We start from the raw sequence: 20,304 nt of genomic DNA, 5'->3' as shown, positions 1-20,304 counted from the left end.
TACAATCACTGCGATGACTTCAGGTATATAAGTTTCGACCTTAGCCACTGGGGCCATGGGGCCGGCCAGTATTTATACTGGTCGATACTGGTAGATCCACTAGGTCAGAGAAAGACCGGCCGCTTCCTTCCTCTACAACCATTCGAATATTCCAAAAAACTAATAATTAGAAAATGTTATGCAAAGTATTGCTTTATGTACATCTCAACTGCAATGTATTAAAAATAATATCAGATGTTTCATCATTTTAATATATATAAACACTTATTCTTAATTTTAATATTACATATTAACTGTATTATTTATACAATAAAGCGAATTCGGCTTAAGCACGTAAACAATGGAAACTATTTTATCTGTAGATTACAAAATCTAACGTCAAACACCCTAAGAGCCATACCTCACCGAGACGCCATGACAACGTGGCCAACTAGTTCTTATTGAAATGTATGTCGGCTAACTCACTTGGCGACCGACTGGCGACGTAGTCAGTTGTTTGCACGTGTTTGTATCCTCCGTCACTCACTCAGTCGCCAACCAGTTGCCGAATTAGCACACCTTAGCACTTTTTTGCTTTTTCATAGTCCCTTCATTAAGTTTTTTACTTGGTTATCCTGAAAGAAATTGTTAGTTACGCTTCTGCTCTCCTAATTAATAAGATTATTATTATTTTAATTTAGTTTTGATTTTTATTTTGTGTCGAGACAAAACAGAATGCATTGGCGACGCGATTTGGCGACGCAGGGACGCCAGACGTAACCATGGCAACGTCGCTGGCCACGTCGCCATGGCGTCTCGGTGAGGTTATGGCCCTAAAACTTCTAAATTACTGAACTCTAGTTGAATGTTTTGTTATCTATACAATACTTCAGCGCCGCTTTATAAAGTTTACACTGTATTTGCAAAGACAAATGTTATTAGAACAAAACATTTATTAACTATTTGAGGCTTATATTTGCAACGGTTACGTCCATGCATTGAGTTTGGTAAAAACATTTTTCCACAATAATTATGTATGTCAGATATCCTGGCGCATGAGGAAAACGAAATACATTTATAAAACTACTTACAAATAATTCACGTTTGGCTTAGCTACTTATGATTTTTTAAAAGTCTAAAATTATATTTTCTTAACTTAAATAATTTTTTGTCAAATATAACATTTTTGAAACATTGTATACTTTTTAAAATTAAATGGAAACATAATTTATTGTAGCAATCAGTCTATTGCTTACTGAAGGTTGTAAAAGTAAAATATTTAATTAATTTAAGTAAGCCCATAATCGTCAAATGTACATGGAGCTGATATTCTTAAACAATAAAAAATGCTATTGTTTTGCTAACTAATAAATATTTATTGTGAAATTTGAAAGCTAGCTTTATTAGAGAACTTGAAATCTATTAATTTCCGAAATACAAGCCATAAATATAAGACTCGTTCGTTTGCCATAATATATTTAATCTATGGTGAAGGCGATGTTAAACGAAAGAGTAAACGATTGTGCGCTCCGTTCGATTGTGATTGGTCAATAGCACGTCAACACGGTCGACACGAGATACGTCATATACGTTTGACCAATAACGAACGAACGAAACGTTTCGTCTTTTTGTTATTCGTTTTAGTTTAATAAAAACGGATGTATTGATGAAGTAGTCGACCTATTTAACATTTCTTTACTTTGGCAAACAGGTGTAAAATAAATACTTAATCTATGGCAGTTAAAATTAGTAATAGCCGAATAAAATACTATGTTATTTTTGTTCAAGTGATGTTTAAAATCTGTAACAAAATGATTTTATTATTATTTAATTATATATAAAAGATAGTTGGAGCTAACGTGGTATTCATCAGCGTCGAATATTTGTATATTTCTTTTAGTTACGCTACTTTAATAGTTGACACGGGTTTTAAGCTGCTATGGTAATACAACGTTGTACCATGAATTCAACTTTTTTTTCCTTTCTTGGCCCGCACGGTTTGTGCGTCAGCTATGCAAAAAAAGTTAGGAAGATTGATGTTATTAGATTTATTTTATTGGTTTGGAAATTGGATCGGAATTTGGATAAGGATAAGATAAATTAGGTATATAATAGGTACATAAATGATTATAATTTTATATTGTTATGAAAAATGAAACTGGCTAAAATTCTATATACATCAATATTTATATCAGATAGAAGGATAGAGATTGAAGTAGGAAAGGAATTTTAATGGACAAAAGCGAGGAAATAAAAGTGGAACGGGAATTTCACATTACGTTACCGTCTGGCTTATTTAGGGGCAACTACACAGATATTAAATTACTTAAAAAACACAATATAGTCTAACTCTGTACTATAGACTAAATCATCTATAGACTATAGACAGACAAAAATATAAGAATATATTCAAGTCTATAGTCTATAGAAGGAAAGCCGTGAATAACTGCAGATTTTTTTTGCCTTTTGACAGACTACATGTTGGCATGGCATATGGCGACAGTTTTAACTTTATGTCAATTTCAAGTAAAAGGTAGGGAAACTACACTCGAGAAGAAATAAACAGACTGCCTTTATTTGTTGTAAAAGACGTATGACATTCCAATAAATTCATCGTGTTTATACGCGAATATGAACTCTATTAAGAGTAAGTAATGGATATTATTCTTTGGCATAATTTTGACTATTTACATCGAAAATCGAGGCACTACCTTACTCACAATAGTTCACTTCAGACATGATGCGGACTTGCAACGCGTGGTGGAGTGAGAGCTAAGCGATGTTGCCGCGCCGCGTGATCTCCCGCCGCTGCCGCTGCAGCCGCTTCTAACTGCGCTCGTAAAGCCACTAACTCGCGCGTACGTTGGAATATTGGGTCCTATTAACAAAATACTGTATTAACATTCTGCTACTATAGTGGGATAAAACAAACTTAGTGTTAATAGGAACATACCGTAGCATATGTAATAATATTGAGACACATTCCTATTCCCTTCATCACAGTGTAAACACAATTTAATAGAAAGAGACGAAAGAGTACTTAAGTAGATAAATGTCGTGGAAAATGAAAAGAGACCCGACATCTAACGTCAAATATACAAGCCGCTTGCAAAGACTGATCGATATATAATTATACGATTAGATACTACTTTGTATTCTACAAATTTAATATTGAATTAACTTTTTTTGACTTTTGTGGCCTTTTGGTCAATATTTACATTACATAAACGCCTTATTTTCATTAAAATTAATTATTTTTAAAGTTATCAGAGTGTTATGTTATTTATAACATATGAAGAAACATACCTGTTGCCTCATAGTAGGATTCCATCTACAGTATAAAGCTTTCCACAGCTTGATGATCCTCAAAGATGCAACTGGTACCAGTACTGTTTGCGGTCTTGAATAGGGTGAAGGTGGCGTGTTAGGGCCAAAGGCGCTTGGACCCCAATATAAAGGATTCAGGTACAGGTCCTGACGACTGTTTATGTAGGACCAGAGGGACACAGTTTTGGCCTTAAGTTCTGAAAAAATATTCAATAAAATTAAAGTTAAAGTTTTTGATGAAAATAAATATGTCTAAAAATTGGTTGATGGGAGTGATTTTTTAGTAAATAACTATAAAAGCTTAATTTCTTCATTTTAACATTAAAATTTTAACTAAACTTATCCGTCTCTTTTAAACTCTTTAACAGAAAGTGACGAAATACTGCAATTATCATATTAGATAATATTGGATTTGAATTACCATTTAATCTCAAAAAATATAGATAGACATAATTTTTTTTAATGTAATAGGAGGCTCACCTGATGTTAAGTGTTACCACCGCCCGATGGACACTCACTTTAAGAATAATCATTATATTTAACTTGAAGTACATAAATAAATTGCGCTCTGTCCGTTAAAACGTTACAGAATATGTAGAGACTTTTCACCACCAAATCATGATTGATACGATATTATTTAATTTTTTAATGTAATAATTTCCCTACAATGCCAACGCCTTTCATTTCCTAAATGTATATTACCGTTATATTTACTTTAGAAGATTCAAAAAGAAATATCAAAACAACATTGTATAAGATATTTTACGTCGAATCCCTGAGAAAAACATTGCCGCCCACCACCGTTATGTGGAACCAGCTGCCCACTAAAGTATTTCCGAACCAATTCGACTTAGGGTCCTGCAAGAATAGAGCGTACCAATTCTAAAAGAGCCAGATGTCCGCGAGCCCTCTAGCGTGTCCATGGGCCGTATCTTATAATATCATAAGAGCCCCTTGGTAGTCACTGTTCTAAAAAAAAGCTACTATAAAATCAATTCAAATATATCACCTTCTTTAACTCTCTCTCGTTCGGTGTTGAAGAGGAATGTACCAAAACGACACGAGTACAGATGATCGACGATTGTGATAAGGAGTCGTTCGGTGAATTCAAACGCAGTTGGGAATTGTTGCTGCAGTTGCCAAACACAGTCCACCCATTGAACGAAGACCGGTGAACGATCTGCGTCCGAATGTCGTTCATCTCCGTGGCCTATACGCTGTAATATTCACATAGCATTAATATAGAAATAAGACTCAAGAAGTTTACAGTGACAAATATCTGTTAAGCAATATATTTGATAAAGAATTAATGAAACTAAGGATTGGATTTTTTAGTACGTAACTACATAACTGTAACGGTTTTAATAAAACTTGGGCTCTCGGCTTATATTGAATCGAAGCAGACTCGAATCGAAATTAAACACGTGCTAAATATTCATACATACAGGTCAAACACCACCTCTTTTTGAAGTCGGTTAATGATTTTGGTACGAATAGAATCAAACCATAAAGTAGCTAAACGTACGAAACGTACATCTTTGAAAACGAATACCATGTAGTTATAGCAAAAATTCAAAATACTGTATGTATTTTTTATTGAGTACCCTGGAACGAAGTAAGACCTATAAGATAAAAAAATCAATGGCGCTACAACCTTTTTAGGTCTGGGGTTCAGATATTATCTGTTTCATAATCATTTGTAAATAGAATAGGCAAGTAGGTGATCAGCCTTCCGTGCCTGACGCACACCGTCGAGGCTTTGGGTCTAAGACAAGCCGGTTTCCTCACGATGTTTTCCTTCACCATTCGAGCTAATGTTAAATGCGCACATAGAAAGAAAATCCATTGGTGTACAGCCGGGGATCGAACCTACGACCTCAGGGATGAGCGCCGCACGCTGAAGCCACTAGGCCAACACTGCTAAGGCCTATAACATACCAGTTGGAACTTGTGGCCGAAGGACAACCACTCCTTTTCAATCAGGACTTGGAAGCCTCTCAGTGTGCGGTAAAACGGGTCAAGCATGAGCATCGCGAGGGCTGTCAACTGGGCGGTCCGGTCCCAGCCATCGGAACAATGGACCAGTACCGATGTTTTGTGGTTCTCCACCTACATACCAAATAATTTATGTTATTTCTTTATTTTTTATTTATTATATGAATGTTCTTAATATAAAGGAAGTTGGTGTGGTAGAAACACAAACTGTACACAGTTTTTCTATCCACCAGGACGTCGAACATAATTAAATCATTAACATATATACTAAGGCCAGTGACATACAAACTATAACATGATAACAATCAAACCATTAAAATTACACGTAAAATGTCATAAACCTATTAAAACATATTGTGTAGATGTGGTATAAAATCATATAACACATCTACACAATAAATTTGAATGTCACTTAGCGCATAGTTTCAACTCTAAATCGTCCCTTCTCCTGTTATAGGCAAGCTATTCATCTCTGTCAGATTGTAATATAATTAAAAGAGACAGGTGATTGTTTAAGTAAGAATAATTTTGTTTATGTTTTGATCAACAATACTTTTACAGAACACGCTTAACCCTTGACGTTAAAGACAGCAACTTAATCACCGTTTTGCAAAGGCACCGAACGATGCCGTGAATTATTTATATATATAAAAGTGCTAAACTTTTACATGTTATATGCAAACAATACATAGAATATGCAATTTTTAAAACCATATGAGCTTTACCAAATTAAATATTATATGTTATAATTACCCACCTTGTCAACAATCCGAACGGCTCCCGCCAGAATGCATTTTATATGCTTCAACCAGCAAGTTGCCTCAATTCCACTGAACCATCTAAAACAATGAATATTTGTTATATTTTCATTCATTTACTAGATGCAGACGCAAAAACAAACTTTAGCAAAGCTATAAATGGTAGCAAACTATTGCTAAATTTGTCTGCCACCAATCTTCATGACGGCAAACAATACATATGGTGACACAAACAGAGAAAAATACGTTTATCCTGCTCACTCTTAAGGCATTTTTGCTTTTTATTCATTCGCACATTAATCATCAATTATATCCACTATAATCTGTCAATGTTAACTAGGACACACACTACTAACCTCGTCTGATCAATTTGTGGGAAGCACAATTCCTTCAACTTTCGCAAACTTTCCCTCATCACGTGAATATTGTGTATATCTAGAAACACTAATTCTGCGTTTTGATACGCGTCCTCTGATTCATACCTGAAAAAAAATACTGTTCTTAAAATAATTTCCGAGAAATCCTTATACAAAAATCTTAATTGCTTATAGAACCAATCTCATAATTACTAAAAACTTCGTCTGTGGCGAAGATAAGGACAAATATAATCGTATCTAAGATTATAGGGCCTTCCTTTGGTAATGAATATATATGGCTTTACATTAAACTAACAAACCCGTCAAACCTCGTACCGTAATGACAATTACGAAACCCATGGATATTTTGCATGATTTTTTTTCGACAATTTCGCTTACTTATTCAGCAGATTAAAACCCATGAAAATTGGTCGAGCCAAACCGACTTTGTTTTATAATATATTGAGACTTTAATCGATTATTTATTTCATTCTTATTTTCTTTACAATTAATATAGTGACGGTATTAGTTCCTTCAAAGTTCTCATTAAGAATACAAATAAAGGTTAAATAACTATATTAAAGAAACTTACCCGCCTCCCTTAGCCTTATTAGCAATAGCATTAGCACTGGGCCGAGCATCCATGATGAACAGCTTATGAGCTTGAGCATTCGCATCCATTATAAGCTGGATATATCTTTCATCTTCACGGCTGCGTTTACCACTAACCTGGGGAAAATATACACTTTTGATTACATTACCATAGACTTATTGCACAATTAAGTTTAAAAATGAAAAACAGTAACACAGCCACAGTCAGCAAAAATGTGTCTATGTCCTATTGTAGTGGAATGTTCTATAATCTATGTGATTTAATTATACTGAAGCTTTATATAGGTGATTTGAGCCTTAATTCTAGAATGATGTTTTAAAACTGCTTCAGTGAGGAACGAGGAAAAAAAATGTCTGGCATTTTAACCGACTTTAGAAAGAAGGAGGTTAACGATACAAGGTCTAATAATTTTTCGTCAAGTAATAGTCTAGTGTACATACCCCTACCAAAGGTTGACTGCACCTGGTAATAGTGGCTTGTGAACTCGGGTGTATCCAGGCTAATACTGGAATTCTGCCGCGAGATCGAAAAGCCGCAACAGAACGTAGCAGGTCATCGTTAGCGGCAGCCGGTACCGCCCATACCGATGGGTAGCTGTCACATATCTCATACTTGTCATTTATACGAGTTATTCGCCACATGTCATTGTTGACACCCTGAAAATTGTATAAAAACACTTTAAATTTAATTTTTGTAAAACTCTCAATCGAGTTAACTCTAGTTTTATACATAAATTCATTTACACTCAAAGAAAATATTGTGAACTATTTATTTGCTAATTTATAATTACTACATATTTTCGCTTTTTACGTTCTAACACATGTTTCTATAGCTGAAATAATAATACATAGTTTGTAAACTAGCATGTTATCAATTAATTTTAATTCTTAGGCGGTATATTTGAGTATTAAAGCTGCATCATATAATATATACTGATAGTTAAATTTATAGCAGGGCAGTTACCATTGATAGATACCATGAAAGACACTATCTACTCTAATGGCAAAATCAATAAAACAGATTTAAATAATATTTACTTAACCAAGTATGAATTAGTGAAAATAAACAAGTATTTAATGACAAAATTTACAGATCATAAACATTTTCAAAGCTGTTGACGAAGAACAGACAACAAGAACAGTAGTGGTCATTAATCTCAACATTGATAAAACAGATTGTGAGATTAGACCTCTCATGTGGACCTTATTGTGGAGTCATAAAACTTCACACACATACCATTCTCCGCAATTCCACAACAGGTTCATAAACTTGCCAGCCATCTTCTGCAAAACTTTCTAAATAACTAAATGCAAATAACGGCAATCTATGAGACAGTGGAAATGCCAGTTGTTGTAATTTCTCAAAAATGCCACGTCTAGAATGATTTTCCTGTTTATGAGCAAAGCGTAAGTTTCTCATATCCTGAAATAAGACATAATGTAATTAGTATATATGATATAGTTGACAGTGATTCTTAAATAAAATACACATTTAAATCCCATGTCCTTCGTCCTCCTTTAATTCCTAGTACTATAAGTTACTTTAGGTTAGGGAGGATCACATAACTCAGAAGTACTACTGAGACAAAACAAAGTGCCCTTGGCTTCTTGAAGGATTCACTTTTTGTTATAATGTATGTAATTTATGCCAAATAGGCAGTATGCCCAAGATAGAGCTCAAAATATCATTTTTTTATGTGATAACAGGTCATTACTGACAAGAAACACTGATTTTAATTACTGCATGAATTTTAAGAGATAATAATTATAATCTCTTGCAATTAAATATTATTAAATATTTTATCATAATTCTAGCTTTAAATAAATTTTTCCTTCATTGATTGATAGCTTGAGGATTATTCAATATATTTTACAAAGTTATCTTTACTTGAATGTTAATTGATTTCTGTAATATATTTACAGGTTTTTATGCTCAACCTCAACATTTGATTGTCTATGCAAATAAAATTAAAAGCTGACTGTTTTATTATAATAAGTGGTTTATTGTCTACCTTGCAGAATACTTCAATCCCATAAGAGTTCTCCCCCTTAGATGAAGCTCCACCAACTTTTTCAATTCTGGAGACCTTAGAAATAAAATTTTATTTATTTTAATAAATATTATAGTTTTTAAAACACTAACGCCAGCCACATTAACTGTTATCAAAATAATAAAATTGAATGAATGAAACAAGTCAATTTAAGAGTGAAGTTAATGAAAAAAAATATTAATGGTTTTAAGACTGGATAGTTTTTTTTGATACTTTATATCTGAAAATGGTATTAAAACATACTATATAAAATTAATATGTTTAAATGATAGAACTTCGGTAAATAGACAATGTAAATTTTGATCTAGTAGCATAATTCTATAACAAAAATTCTAAATCTATAGCAAGTTTCCAAGAAAACAGTCGAATAAAAAACACAGTATTGAAATAAACAAAAGAGACTTACCACACCCAAGGAAACACTCAGCGTACTTTGCAGAGGTGTAATGTCAGTTGGTCGAAAATGCAACTGGTAATTGGTTACTTTAAGAACACCTCTAGATGGTCCACTATAGGGACAAAGATATGTAACATCCCGAGCCACACCCATGACTTTTTCACCGTCTAGAAGCTGAATATCACCCAATACGTGAGACTGCAAATAATACAAAGTAAGACAATTTCATGTTGTTATTCTACTTAAAAAGAGATTATATACATAGATACAAGCCTTTGAAACCTCCTGATAATCTCTTTGACTACGTATACGATTTACAAATAAACAAACATGCATAGATTTACTCATCTTGATGTTTAATAATGATAATAACTTGACAGGCTTGTAGACGTGTTAATACTAAGTACTTTGATCCTTAAAATTTAAAAACAGGATGTGCAGGAATAACATAGGAATAAATTAAGCCTTTAAGGAAACTTACGGATTCTTGTCCATGTTTAGAATTCAATGAACTAGATTTGGAGTCAGAATCTAATGAATCGGAACTTGCATTTTTGGACAATGAGAAGTCTGAATTTAATAATTCTGAGCTGTTATGTTTATCCATTGCTGGTTTCTCAGTTAATTATTTTGTCAATAGTTGATAATCTTTTTTTATAAACCTATCTCAGTTCTTAATCAAACTAGTGTTTCAATTCTTACAATTATTTTGTAAACACCGTATTATAACGGTTTGACAGTGACATCGGACCGTTGACGGATACCATAGTACAGCATGACCAACGTCAAAAAAATATTTACAATTATTACAATAATAATACAGAAGGAAAATTCAAATTTGTGTTATATTTTGCAATATAGCATTAATTGTGATCAATGATTCTTCATTATTCTACTCATTTTTACTATCCATGTATATTACTCGTTAAATTAAGACTTTCATTAAGATTTACTTTAACTTTTCACTTATAATAAATAAAACATGGTTTTATTTCTTTCGTCAGTTAATCACATTTAATATTAACATATAAAAGAGATAAAGATTTATTCGGTAAGAGAAGAGAAAGTTTCTATTAAACGAAGAACATATAAATATAAAAGTTGAACTTTCAAGGACTAACTGAATCTACCGAAGAAAAATTGTTATTATTATTATTATTTTTTCATAACCGAACTTACAAGACGTAACTAAACTATTTCATTAAAATAGGCGTGAAATAGGTTTAAGGAATGTTGTTATAGTTATACGACTTGTTTAATCAATAAGCGCATTGTTACATTTAGACAACTAGATTAGCATCATTTTTAACAAGGAAAATGAAATTTTCTACAAATATTAACAAAAACACATATTTGGCGTATAAAAATAACACAAACTTGGAATGTAACCGCATATTGAAAGCAGAAGATTTTGAATGGGATTTAAAACACCCGAAATCCCTCGTTTTGCTGTGTATTGAAAGCTTAAATAAAAATTGGAGTGGTAAGTAGATATATTTAATAAAGAAATGTGTAAAAGCTTGCGAAAAGTTAGGAAAACCTAAGTCTTACCAAGGTAGCTTAGGCAGTAATTGTTATTTAAAGTATATCTGTTCATTTATTTACACTTCATTGCACAATATCTAAATATAAAACACGGACATAAATATACAGGCCGTATGCAACAGATGGCTTTGTCGCAAAAAAGCAATGGTTTCCAGGCAACCTAATATACTTTTAAATACAATTTTAGGTTACCCAAACCTGGAACAGTTGGTTCAAAAGGATCGGGAATATTTTTTAGAAATATTGTACACCAATCTACCCCTGCAGATTTTGGTAGACAATATAAAGAATGATATTTTTTGGAAAAGATGTTATTACTCCAAATGGTCGGATTACGTTGAAGCAATAGGCGACAAACCATGGATTAATATTTTTATGGAGAGATACTGTGCCGATATTTTAGAAACCATGAATCCTCGAGAGTATGACCCTGAGAAGGTTGCCTTTTATTATCATTGTTGATTTGGAAAACAAAATCTGGAACATGTTTGAACTGATTTTAAAATTGTTTCACGCAAATTAATATAATAATATTTTTAATATAAAAACCAATAGATAAGTTAAGTAAATAGATTAAGTTTTAATATTTCTAGGTACAAGCATTAATAAAGCTTTGTGGTCCCTACACAGAGTCGTTATCAATACGGAGTTTAATACCAGCCGATATAATTAGTCAAAGAATAACGTCTCCAGAAATGGCTGATTTGATAACAACTCAAAAACAAAACGAAAATAAACTTTATAAAACAAACGAAGAATTGTCAAGAGGTGGGTGTACTCACAACCCGTTTTAGTATACCGTACTAGTAAATTATTAACGATGATCTCGACACTACAAGATTTTTTTTAGATATAAGGGTTGGTCCAACTTTTGAACACAATAATATTCTAATTAAAGCATAATTTTTTAAAGAGATTCAGCCAAGTTTTCGGAATGGAAGTTTCATTAGATAATAACTTACTTATTACTAACTATTTTAGATCACATATCTCTGCATGCTGCGTTAAGCAATTTACACAACTTAGTGGAACTACACATAACATATCAGTTACGGTCCATTGGAGTTGAATATAGACGTGACCAATTCCAATTCACAAATAATGATGCAAAAAATTTAGCTAAAGGACTTCAAAACTGTAATTTACTTAAAGTTTTGAGGTAAGAATACATTTTCTTATCTTGCCGAAGCCGCGCACAAATTATTTGAAGAGGTCAATTAGGTATGAGGGTGTGCAACTATTTAATCAATTACCATCTAAAATTCGCAATATTAGCACGTTTAACAAATTGAAAATGGCATTAAAAAAATATGTCAGAGTGAATCTACTAGACTGAAATTTGGACGTGTATCTTGCTCGTATATACATAATGTTACTCATGTAAATAAAATATAATTTTGTAATGAGAAAAAAAACCTCATTTGTTATTAATGTGTAAGGTAATAATAATTTTAAAATATTAATTTGTTTTAAGTTCTAATCTATTGTTCCTATTTGTAAAATACATATAAATAACAACTTATTCGGTTATTGGGGTAATTTAAATGATTTTTTTTAATTTCTTACAGAATAACAAGAACGGATATGAATTGCCAAAGAGTAAAATATATACTCAGAGGATTACTATCAAACAGTATACAATTGGACACTTTAGACTTTAGTCATTGCAAAATTGGGAATGAGGGAGCAAGTTATATCGCCAAGTTTATGTCCAAACATGACAAATTACGAAACCTTATTTTGGCTGATAATGTTTTTGGTTCGTTGTTTCTGACAGCAGCGTTGCTCTATTTTATAAACTATATGGTAACTCTACAATACGGTGACATCTTACAACGATCCCTACGTTTTTGTATGCAATTTCGATGTAGTTCTCTCAATATCCGTAGCTAATCTTGCAACTTTGCGATCGCTTCGTTCAAAGTCTCTGAGTAATGGTGAGATTCAGAATGTAGAGAAGACTACAATTTCCCGTATGTCTAATTTAAATAAATTTTTACGTACGGACTTCAGACTTAGTGCTACGTTTCGTTTCTTCTTCGTTTACTCTAAGGACCTACGGCCTTTATGCATTTATTAATATATTAATGTAAAGTATGTCAACCTTTTTATTAAAGAACTTCTTAAAACCCAAACCCAACAGCAATAATGCAACATGTATTGGTTTGTGTAACCATAAAGTTTATTCACATTATATTGTATATTATAGTAGAAATGTTGAAATATAGCTATAGTCATCTTGAGTACAATTGTAATTTGTATATGCATATCAATTAGCAACAAGAGTGTTAACATTTTTTTTCTTTTAGATCCATCAGGTATTGAAGTGATATCCCAAGTCCTAAATAATGCAAGGTGTGGCATAAGGACATTGGATTTAAGGCTGAATAATAAATTAGGGTCTGATGGTATTGCTCATATCGCTGTATCTTTGGCTAGAGGATGTAATCTTACCTCGTAAGTATTATATATCTATCTGTAGTCAAGTCCTTTTAATGACGTTTAATTTTTATTCATATTTAAATATATTTTAATTTTTTCTCGTTAATATACTTGCTCGTCACTAAAATTTCATCGTTTTAGCTATAGTCATCTCTTTCTTACCAAAGTGTAAAGTTGATTTGACAGAAAGATACGCAAGAGTTGTTTTTTTCTTCAGATTAAACATATCAGGCTGTGGTATATCACCGATTCCTATACAAAAACCACCTGCTGGCGTCTGGTCAGCGATGAATGCAGCCAACCCTCCAACTTGTGGGGATTTATTGGCCCGTGCAATAGGCTTGGTTAAAACACCATTAAGATCATTTGACATAAGCGTAAATAACATTGGATCGGTAATCCTTCACGATCATATTTATAAACCTTCCTTACGAATAAATCTATATTAATGAAAATCGCTTTGATCGCTATTGATAAATTCCGTGCCAAGTGCATTTTGAGTTTATCAAAGAAAGACAAACAGATACACGTTTCGGAATACTTGTTTTTATATAATATTAATGTAATGCTTTCGAAATTTTTTGTAGGCATAGTGCCTACAAGCTACAAGCGCTACAACTTTTCTCTAGAATTGAATAACATAAACATCTCTCATCTTTAAAAAGGGTTCATAATAAAAGTTTTCCTCCGCCTGACTAAAAGTCTTATTTTTTCTTAAAAATAATGTGGCTTTCTTTGAGTAAAAGTATTTTTAAATCGGTTCAAAATATCCAGAGATTAATCTCTACAACTTCACAAACTTTACCTCTTTGTAGTATTAGCATAGATATGATGCACACGTGTTTTTAATTACTTTTTGTAATTTAGCTGTATTTTTTTTACGAGTTTTAAACTGAATGTTGACAACCTGAATAGTTTGTAGGCCTTAATTATTTTATTTGCTTTCAGCCTAGTGATATGACTTTATCAAACGCCATTTGTTTGAGCTATTTAATAGATATTAATCTTAAAAGATCTGGCATGAGCCCCGTAGCAATGTCTATTGCTGAATCAGCTTCCGCAGCTCAAAGATTAAGGCGTGAAGCAGAAAAGGGTATTCGATTTAGGAGAAGCGCCGGTAGGGTTGTTCAAGCTAGACGAGTTGTTAAAGGAATGAATATCGGTACGAAGTTGATGTTGGTGTTAATTGGTACACGTTCAATTTGTTCAATTTTTTATGTAATTAAGTACTATCAAAGTAGTAATTAAAAGTAAATTTACTGTTCGTAGTGTTAGCGGTAGTTGATCTAGTTCTTAGGGTAGGAAATTAAACACTTCAATGATGACTTAATTCACTACAATTTACTTCACTGATTTTACGTGAACTGTATAACTTTAAACTTGTACAAAGAAAAAGCCCGTGCGCATGTGTCACAACCTCTTTTATAATCACAACTCCCTCCTCCGACTCGACCACCCCACTTCGGGGAGATGGTCGAGGTTTACGAATTGCGTTACGTTAATTTACAATTCGTAAACAACCGAACGAGTCAAATGAATAACTATTGCACATGCGCACTTGTAGCAAGATTCTTAAGAATATGTTTCATAAACATGTTTAGAATTTAATTAAATAAATATTACAAGCTAACAGTAGATATTCTTTTTAATAATTTAACAAACGAATTTAACACATTACTATTGTAATTGATTCCTAGAACTTATGTAGGTGTCCTACATCTACTTTAAGAATAAAATAGTTACAATTTTCTTACATTTAATGATGTACATAATACAGAACATTCAACAGCTCTATGTTTCAGGTTGTCTTTTTAAATTATTTTTTGTTACTTAAGGAGTTGGTACCTACTTTTGTTAATAAAGTTCATTACTGTAGGCACAACGTTGGTACCCCTTAAAGCACCCTTTTCCATTACCAAAAAGCATATTTTTATGTAATACATATTTTCTTAAAGATGCTGATCCAGTACTACTCGCGCAGCAGCTTTCAGCACGGCCTTCAATAGTATCAGTTGCATCTGAAGATGGTTTTTATTATAACGTACAAACTGAACCACTGCCCAGAGAATTCGGCTTTGTTCCTGCTATAAAGGTGCATTGTTATAAGTATTGCCTTTTATTTTATCAAAACTATGTATGTAACTATGTTTTTTTATTGAGAGTTTTTAAACTAAATAAATATAAAAAGTCATTACTCTTTTCAGTTAAAGTGTGAGATAAGATTTAGTTTAGTTTTAATAATACTTTTATATGTAGGGTTCTCTCTCGCATTCGCACACTTCATCGATAACTGGCCCTCCAACATCGAGAAGATCCAGCCATCATGTATTGTTTGAAGCTGATGAGGTATATTTTTTAAACCCAAAGCATTATCACCAATCTTTTTAATTCCCAAGAAAAAAAATAGCTCTCGCTTAGGTCCAAAACTTGAAAAAAAAACAAACCTGAACTACTATTTCCTTAATAAACAAAGAAATCTCTTTTTCATGATGTGTGGCGATAATGTGTTTTTTTTTCAGAAACTGATAAATAAATTTGAACGTAGAAAGTCTGACGGGTCAATTTTACCACAACAAACTCCACTAATAAAAATATTCATTTCGCGTGTTAAAGATATTTGAATAAAACATTTCATCAGACATTGTTTTTAATTGCTTTTGGTTTATAAATTCATAAAAATTGAATTACCTATGAAATAAATTATTTAACATTATTTTGCATCATCCTTTTTAAGTGAACATGTTTCTTTATTGTGACTGTAATTATTATTCCTCTTCTTCTCTCTACACGGTAAATAAAATTTGACAAAAGAAAACATTTCTTATTGAAAAGTTTTGAAAGAGTTACCGTTTAACTAATTTGAAAAATAAATAATATTTTAAATTTAGTATTTTTGATTCAGGAATATTCAGCTATAGTAGTAGTAGCTATAATAATCAAGTAACACGCCTACAACGACCAACAGATTTAATATATTTTTATGAGCGCTAATCTACACCAGTATCAATGTAACGCTGTAAAAAAGCCATAGCGTGGAATGTCGTCACAAATTATGTTAAAAAAAGGTCTTATTAGTGGATTATGATAAAAAATATATAATATATATCCACCTTAAACTTTAAATTAATATATGTGTTTTTTCTAAATAGTGGGGAGTTTTTTACCTAATATGAATATAATATTAGTTATCATCGGCGACAACTACGGAGCGACTACATATTATACAAGTACTAAAGTGAAAGAAAAAATAAGCGTTGATCTGTGACACTACAAAACATTATAAATATTAACAAAACTTTACACAGGGCAGACCACAGAACCGCAAACGAAATTAATGTAATATGCATTCTTAAGTCTATATTACAAGTCAATTGTCAATTGCATGTAAGTGTCAAACAGTTAATGTCATCTTGAGAGGGTTGCGGCCTGCGGGGGTATCCAACGTAATCTGTGTCCGGTTTTTGCAGTCAGCCATGTTTTGTGTATGGAGATTGAAGTGAAGTGGTGAAAAATTTACAGAGATTTTTTAATTGTGTGTAGCGTACCAGAAATCTGTTTACTGATGGGAATAATATCAATTTTATCTAACCACTAGTGCTAGTGATATTTCAATGTGTTTTGTGATAATTGTGTGATTTCAACGTAAAAATGAATTGGGGAACCGAGCTTTGGGTATGTATTTAAAATTTTCCTGTCTTTATTGCGAATGAAGCCGTTATTTAAACCGTATCTAAGTTTATGAAATTAATCTCTTCCCGTCGTAATAATTGTTCTTGCTTTGAAACGTGTAGTTCAACTGCAAATAAGCGTAACACACTGAATTCTTGGTGTAAATACTTAACTGTAACATCTCTTCCCTAATTTATTAATAAAAAAAGGCAATCAACGTAATTATTGTTATAATTTATTATTACTTTTTTATAGGTTTTACAGTAGGTTTCTTCAATTCTGGAATGTATAAACGACTTGTAAACTTTTTAATAACACTTTCTCTGACAGTTTTAGATATGTTCTGAAAAATATGTAAATAAAGTTGTATTTAAAAAACACCATACAACAAAAAATACTGTAAAAATAATGACCAAATATTTAAAGATCTGAAAGTTGTAATTGTGAATGTAACTTAAATAAATGTTTGAATGGTTTAGTATTTTATCAATTTACTTTGTTTAATAAAGTACTCAAACTGGTTAAACAAGTACATGACCATTATTTACCTATAAATATTCATAAAATTTTCTGAAAAAAAAATTTGTTAGTCAAAAATTACATGAAAATATAATCAATCTTTCAAAAATAAGTAACTAGGATTTCATTTGCTCCATTTACTTATTTGATCATTCTTGTGTGAGAAATATATTTCTATGACTATTACTCTATTACTGTAATTATTATATAGAAGAAAAAATTATAATTTCAAATAAAGTAACTTTGTAATACAAGCTATTGTTTAATCACTGATATAATTATTACTCAGTCTTTTTAATGGCTTCTCCATAGTATTTGCACAAATGCCCTTAATTTCCCTCATTAATATATATTTCTAAGAATGTTTGCTTAATCATGCTTAGAGTATACAAAATATTAATAATGTAGTAAATGTGAACACATTACTCTATATTTTTTCCCAAATTACTGTGAACATATTAAAAAAAATCATAAGTAGGTCCTCGCTAAAGTACTAAAACCAACCACATGTTAGCCTATTCTATTTTGGAACTCTTCCAGAATCTTTAGTCATTTTATTAGGTTGTTGACCCCAGTTGTACAAATAAACACTATCATAGCAATTGCAAATATAAAATCATGTTTGTTTTAAATCTAGAAGTGTGAGTGGTCAGTTGGCAAGATGCAAGGCCGATAGTGATGGCTGGGTTGCATTCCACAAACTATGTACTTGTTGTGAAATGAGTTGCACACTTCTAACTATATGGACAATTTGCAGATGTTTTTATGTTAATTACAATGTTTATCTTTGGGCTATAAAAAGTTATTATATAATTATTAAACCATTACTTCTTCATTTTTGTGCCATTTTGGAAAGTATAAAGTTCAATTTAACATTATTAACCTCTTAATTTCTACTAGATTTTTTTTAGTTCCATTTTAACTGTTTATTTCATACCGTTTCAAAGTAAAAGCACAAAATTTTATTTTATTTTAATGAGTTGCTTTGCAATACTAGTATTGACTTGGCGCAAATCTTGATTTTAGTTCCTCGACAAAAAGGATTTAATTTTTACGCGTAGCTTTTAACGGAAGAGGGAATGAAGGACTCTTAAAAATGCAATGCAAATTTCTGGTAGGCTTAAGTGCAAGGGAGGAAGTGTTTTGATTGTGGGTAAAACAGTCTTATCACTTAATAAGTTCGCTTAATACTTCAGTCGTATATTAAAACTTTAACTAGACTTTACGAACTTTTCGTCAGTACCGTGATACGTACCGTAAATACGTACGAGTTTGACAAACATTTGTTTTTCATATTATTATATATCATGATCACCTAATTTAAATAGACATATCACACAAAGTCTATGTTGTTTTTCTAACGTTTGTTCAAAATTAAATACATTATTTACATATAGATTGTCAGTTTGTTCGACTTTCATGGTAATCTGAAAATACATTTGTCGTATTATTTAAAATTTTAAAGTTAAGAAAAATAAAAATATACGATGCATTATAGTTAAAGCATTTACTGTGCCTCGATACGCATATTTTTTATAAAAGTTTTAACGTATGCGCATGTTTTTTATAGAAAGTCGAAAAAATACGATGTTTTCGAATCAAGTTTTAAAATGATTTTCGCTTCCATAAATATTGATTACTTTGGTGTATTCATTGAGACGTAACATGAAACTAATGTAAAACTCTAGTATCACCATAAAACAGCAAAGCAAATTGCGATAATTGCAAAGATTTTTGTGTAGTTTTAGTATATTGAAGATTTGCCTTTCTATATAAATGTTAAATCATTTGGGAGATTGATTTTTTGTTTCGAAAAAAAGCTTAGCGGAAGATTTTTTTATATTGTTACGATATTTTTGCCTTAAAACCATATCGCCTTGTTGGGTTAACATCAAGCGCTCTCCGCGAATCAAACGATTAATAGAACGTGCAATCCATATACGACGTTTCAGTATAGTCGCCTAATGTTATATAACTATTATTTAGAATAAATATAAACAATATTGAGAAGCAGGTAGCACACAATTGAATTATCTTCAGTTGTCCGTGAACTAGTTCGGTAAGTGTTTTGTAATCGCGACCTGGATACTCGCCATACTTCGATAGACATACAGATCGTTTGTTCAATGTATGGTGAAACTATAAGTATCTAAATTGTACTAATTATCATATCAGTCCCATCTGAAAGCCTTAATTTTCATTATTCAAAAGAACAATTTATTAAATATGTATTAATGTGTTGGTAACAAAATATTGGACTGTTTAAAGTAAACGGCACATCAAGCGTCAGTTTACGAATATGTTAGTATTATTAATGCTAAATATTCGGACGGGTTTTTATATCAACATGGCGTCTTATTTGGTTACAGCAATAACAGTTACAACAATGATTCAGTAATGCATGTATATAGTTACACTTCTTGTATGTATTTTCTAATATTATGGGGACACAATAGTTACTAATATATAGTACTATAATAAATAAGTTAATTAATATTACTAGTTTAATTATTTCTCCTCAGCAACCATATCCTCATGCACTCCCAAGTATACCATAGTTATCTCTTTCCCTGCAGGGTTTATAAACGTGTATCAATTAATATTTCATAGATATCGCAGTCTTATTTCCTTTTAATGTGTTACTTCTTAAATGG

The 20,304-nt window shown here is 31.7% G+C and overlaps 3 protein-coding genes across 5 annotated transcripts in view; 2 read left to right on the top strand and 1 right to left on the bottom strand.

Moving 5' to 3' along the window:
- Positions 1-251: 251 nt before the first annotated feature.
- On the bottom strand, positions 252-10,216 carry LOC123707368 (myotubularin-related protein 2). Of its 2 annotated transcripts, none has more exons than XM_045657369.1 (13): positions 9,957-10,216; positions 9,485-9,673; positions 9,040-9,114; positions 8,265-8,450; positions 7,469-7,684; positions 7,008-7,144; positions 6,416-6,541; positions 6,059-6,140; positions 5,245-5,415; positions 4,316-4,523; positions 3,286-3,503; positions 2,691-2,857; positions 252-1,780 (listed from the first exon to the last, which is right to left on the bottom strand). In XM_045657369.1, exons 1-12 carry the CDS (start codon positions 10,080-10,082, stop codon positions 2,711-2,713), a joined length of 1,881 nt encoding a protein of 626 aa, XP_045513325.1. In that variant the 5' UTR covers positions 10,083-10,216; the 3' UTR covers positions 252-1,780; positions 2,691-2,710. The 2 variants fall into 2 exon arrangements, with proteins under 2 accessions (XP_045513325.1, XP_045513326.1); XM_045657370.1 differs by having other exon boundaries at positions 2,700-2,857.
- A 1,930-nt stretch (positions 10,217-12,146) lies between these two features.
- LOC123707323 lies at positions 12,147-16,095 on the top strand. Its single transcript, XM_045657254.1, has 8 exons — positions 12,147-12,179; positions 12,589-12,779; positions 13,330-13,477; positions 13,680-13,857; positions 14,411-14,624; positions 15,418-15,554; positions 15,719-15,808; positions 15,982-16,095. Exons 2-8 carry the CDS (start codon positions 12,605-12,607, stop codon positions 16,081-16,083), a joined length of 1,044 nt encoding a protein of 347 aa, XP_045513210.1. The 5' UTR covers positions 12,147-12,179; positions 12,589-12,604; the 3' UTR covers positions 16,084-16,095.
- Positions 16,096-16,910: 815 nt separating this feature from the next.
- The window catches only part of LOC123706885 (formin-binding protein 1-like), a 44,931-nt gene continuing 41,537 nt past the window's right edge, over positions 16,911-20,304 (top strand). Inside the window, exon 1 of one of the 2 annotated variants that reach the window (XM_045656465.1) lies at positions 16,911-17,134. In XM_045656465.1, coding sequence (XP_045512421.1) covers positions 17,111-17,134 — 24 coding nt within the window. In that variant the 5' untranslated portion in view covers positions 16,911-17,110. The remainder of the gene's footprint in view (positions 17,135-20,304) is intronic. The other variant, XM_045656464.1, reaches the window with a different exon arrangement.

This window comes from Pieris brassicae, chromosome 3 (genome assembly GCF_905147105.1).
Source record: "Pieris brassicae chromosome 3, ilPieBrab1.1, whole genome shotgun sequence".
Classification (NCBI taxonomy): Eukaryota; Metazoa; Arthropoda; class Insecta; order Lepidoptera; family Pieridae; genus Pieris; species Pieris brassicae.
This window is presented reverse-complemented; position numbering and strand designations above follow the sequence as displayed.